Source organism: Sphaeroforma arctica (genome assembly GCF_001186125.1).
Source record: "Sphaeroforma arctica JP610 unplaced genomic scaffold supercont1.4367, whole genome shotgun sequence".
Lineage (NCBI taxonomy): Eukaryota > Ichthyosporea > Ichthyophonida > Sphaeroforma > Sphaeroforma arctica.
Genome location: NW_014036191.1, coordinates 1 through 2528, shown reverse-complemented (window position 1 = coordinate 2528; position 2528 = coordinate 1). Strand labels below are relative to the sequence as shown.

Sequence of the window (2528 nt, the reverse complement as noted above, 5' to 3'; positions counted from 1 at the left end):
ACATATACATTTATATATATATATTGTGATATATATATATATATATATTTAGTTCGTTAGTTAGTTAGTTAGTTAGTTTGTTTATTTGTTTGTTTGTTTGTTAGTTTGATATTCGTTCTTCTGCTCAGCATTGACGGTCATTGAAAAATGGTTACACTAGGTAATTAGCATATTGCTGCTTCATTGCACGCACAAATAAACTTAGTTAATCTACTTATTGCTAAAATATACTTGGTATCTTCAAAAGTAGGCATGCACGCGTATTTGCGATTAGATTTGCACACGCACAGTCCCTAGCTTGTGCCTCTTTTTTACGTATCCCTGCCCCTGTTGTCACTCACAACAACTAAACTAGGCCATTACGTACCACTCGTATATATATATAACGCAGGCGGCATATCTTTTGGTGCCGACATTTAAGACTCTGTTGGAAACAATCGGGAAGAAGCATCCAACCGCAGCTGAACTGTGTGCACGCATGTGGCGTATGGACATCACATACGAGTACTTTTGTGACTCGCTCGTGCAGCTCAATGTATTGAGTCCGGAGGCTGTGGGGGCGTTTAAGGACAAGTATAGAGACTTGCACTCGATGGTGGCAATGGTTCATGCTTTCCAGAAGAAATCAAGGGTATGCTGTATGCTTACTTATTGATAGAAAAAGATAAAATTGGTATATATATATATATATATGTGTGTGTGTGTGTGTGCGTCTGTGTGTCGTATGTTGAGGTAGTGATACAATGCTATAAACTCGGTGGTGGATGAAGTGCACACCCTTCAAGAAAACCCAATTGGTGCGTGCTATCTTGTTCGGACATGTGCTTGTCTTATCGATGCTGTGTCTAACTTCATTGAACCCAGTATCAACCTTTAGTCTTTTAGGATACCAATTGACGTCGTAATCATCTACATTTATTTACAAGGCTATCTCGCATTTATGTCTGTACTATCAGGCAGTAGTATATAGATATGCTTTATGTCAACCCTGTTGTCAACACGGGCCTTCACGGCGACGGAATGATGAAGCGCTGTGGTAACGAAATATTTTCTTTGTACCACTGCTCTCCGGAGGAAACTCTGTAGATTAACGTATGTGTATTTCATATAAACATCAAATTGACTGAAATCTCAAGTGGAATGATATGAGCCTCACATCGAATTCTCTTGCCGCGTGCGTATGTTGTTATATCAAATCACTGGTTATGTTTTACTAACGTCCTGGTTAAATACATCTACTATGGCGAGATAGGAATCTGCATCTCAAGGGGCACAGGGAACAGAGCAGGCAACAGCCAATGGCTACTCACAACAGACACAGATCCCTCTCAACCAGACCCACATGCAAGCACCTGCCCAGCAGGTATCAATATATGTTTTGTTCATGTCGTACATGTATGTACACGGATAATTGTGTATATGGATTAGGATTATATTTTTATTATATAATGGTTATTGAAGATGTTTACGTATGGAGGTATTCTCATAACAGACACAGATCCCATTCGACTAGATGCACATGTAAGCACCCGCCCAGCAGGTACTTGCATATGTGAGTGTATGTGTGTATGTATGAGTTGTAATTGTTTGTGTAGGGAGTCTTATTGTGTATACCGATTATATTCATGTGAATGTGGGTTGCAATCGAGTATATGTGGAGTCTTGTTGCGTGTATATGGATCACAACAGTGTATATATGGAATATAGTTAAGTGTATATGAATTGTACATTTTCACACACAGATGTCACTCTGTACCGACACAACTACAAATGGGTGTACGAATGTGTGGAGTATAAGTCTGTAAGCTTCGATACAGTACTGCGGCTGCTTGTAGCATATAAGTATGTATGGAGTCATACTTTCTTATGGCACTTTCTACACGTATATATTGGTACGCAACCATTATATTGCTAGTCAGTCTTATAGTCTCATGTTGATATCTCATACACATTCTGTACACGTATGTCGATTATGCCTATTAAATCCGCACAAATGTATGACTGATATATATGTCCTAGAGAGACATGATTCAAAGCACATTCATGTTCAGGATATCGGTATACGTAGTATAATTTTTAAGGCGTGGTGTTATTCTGTTGTGTTCATCTCAAGTCTGTTCGTCAGGATCACGCAACAGGGTATATACCACTCTAATGTATTTACATACATATTAATCATGCACATATATAGGGTCGTGTCAAGTTACATATGAATAGCGCCAACATCAATATGCTTTCCCGTGTCTCATAGTTTTTATATTTATCTCCATATCGAAATTATGCAAACTCACAAGCATATTGTACTGGTACATTTACACACGGATTAGCGATGTATTTCATAACCTTCATCATTAAAAGAGACATGGGAAAATATACATAGATATTGAATGCAATGAAATTCCGTATGAGCCATATTTATGGGACAACATTTGTATACATTTTCATTATGTATATCTAGATATATATATATATATATATGTGTGTGTGTGTGTGTGTGTGTGTGTGTGTATGTATGTATGTATGTATGT

At 37.8% G+C, this 2528-nt stretch overlaps 1 protein-coding gene across 1 annotated transcript; it reads left to right on the top strand.

The window, feature by feature from the left end:
• Positions 1–437: 437 nt before the first annotated feature.
• Positions 438–1363, top strand: SARC_14261 (hypothetical protein; the record flags this gene model as incomplete). The annotated part of the gene is made up of 2 exons (XM_014291607.1): positions 438–631; positions 1253–1363. Coding segments are annotated over exons 1-2 (264 nt in total), but the record flags the coding sequence as incomplete, so codon positions are not given.
• Between the last annotated feature and the right edge of the window lie 1165 nt (positions 1364–2528).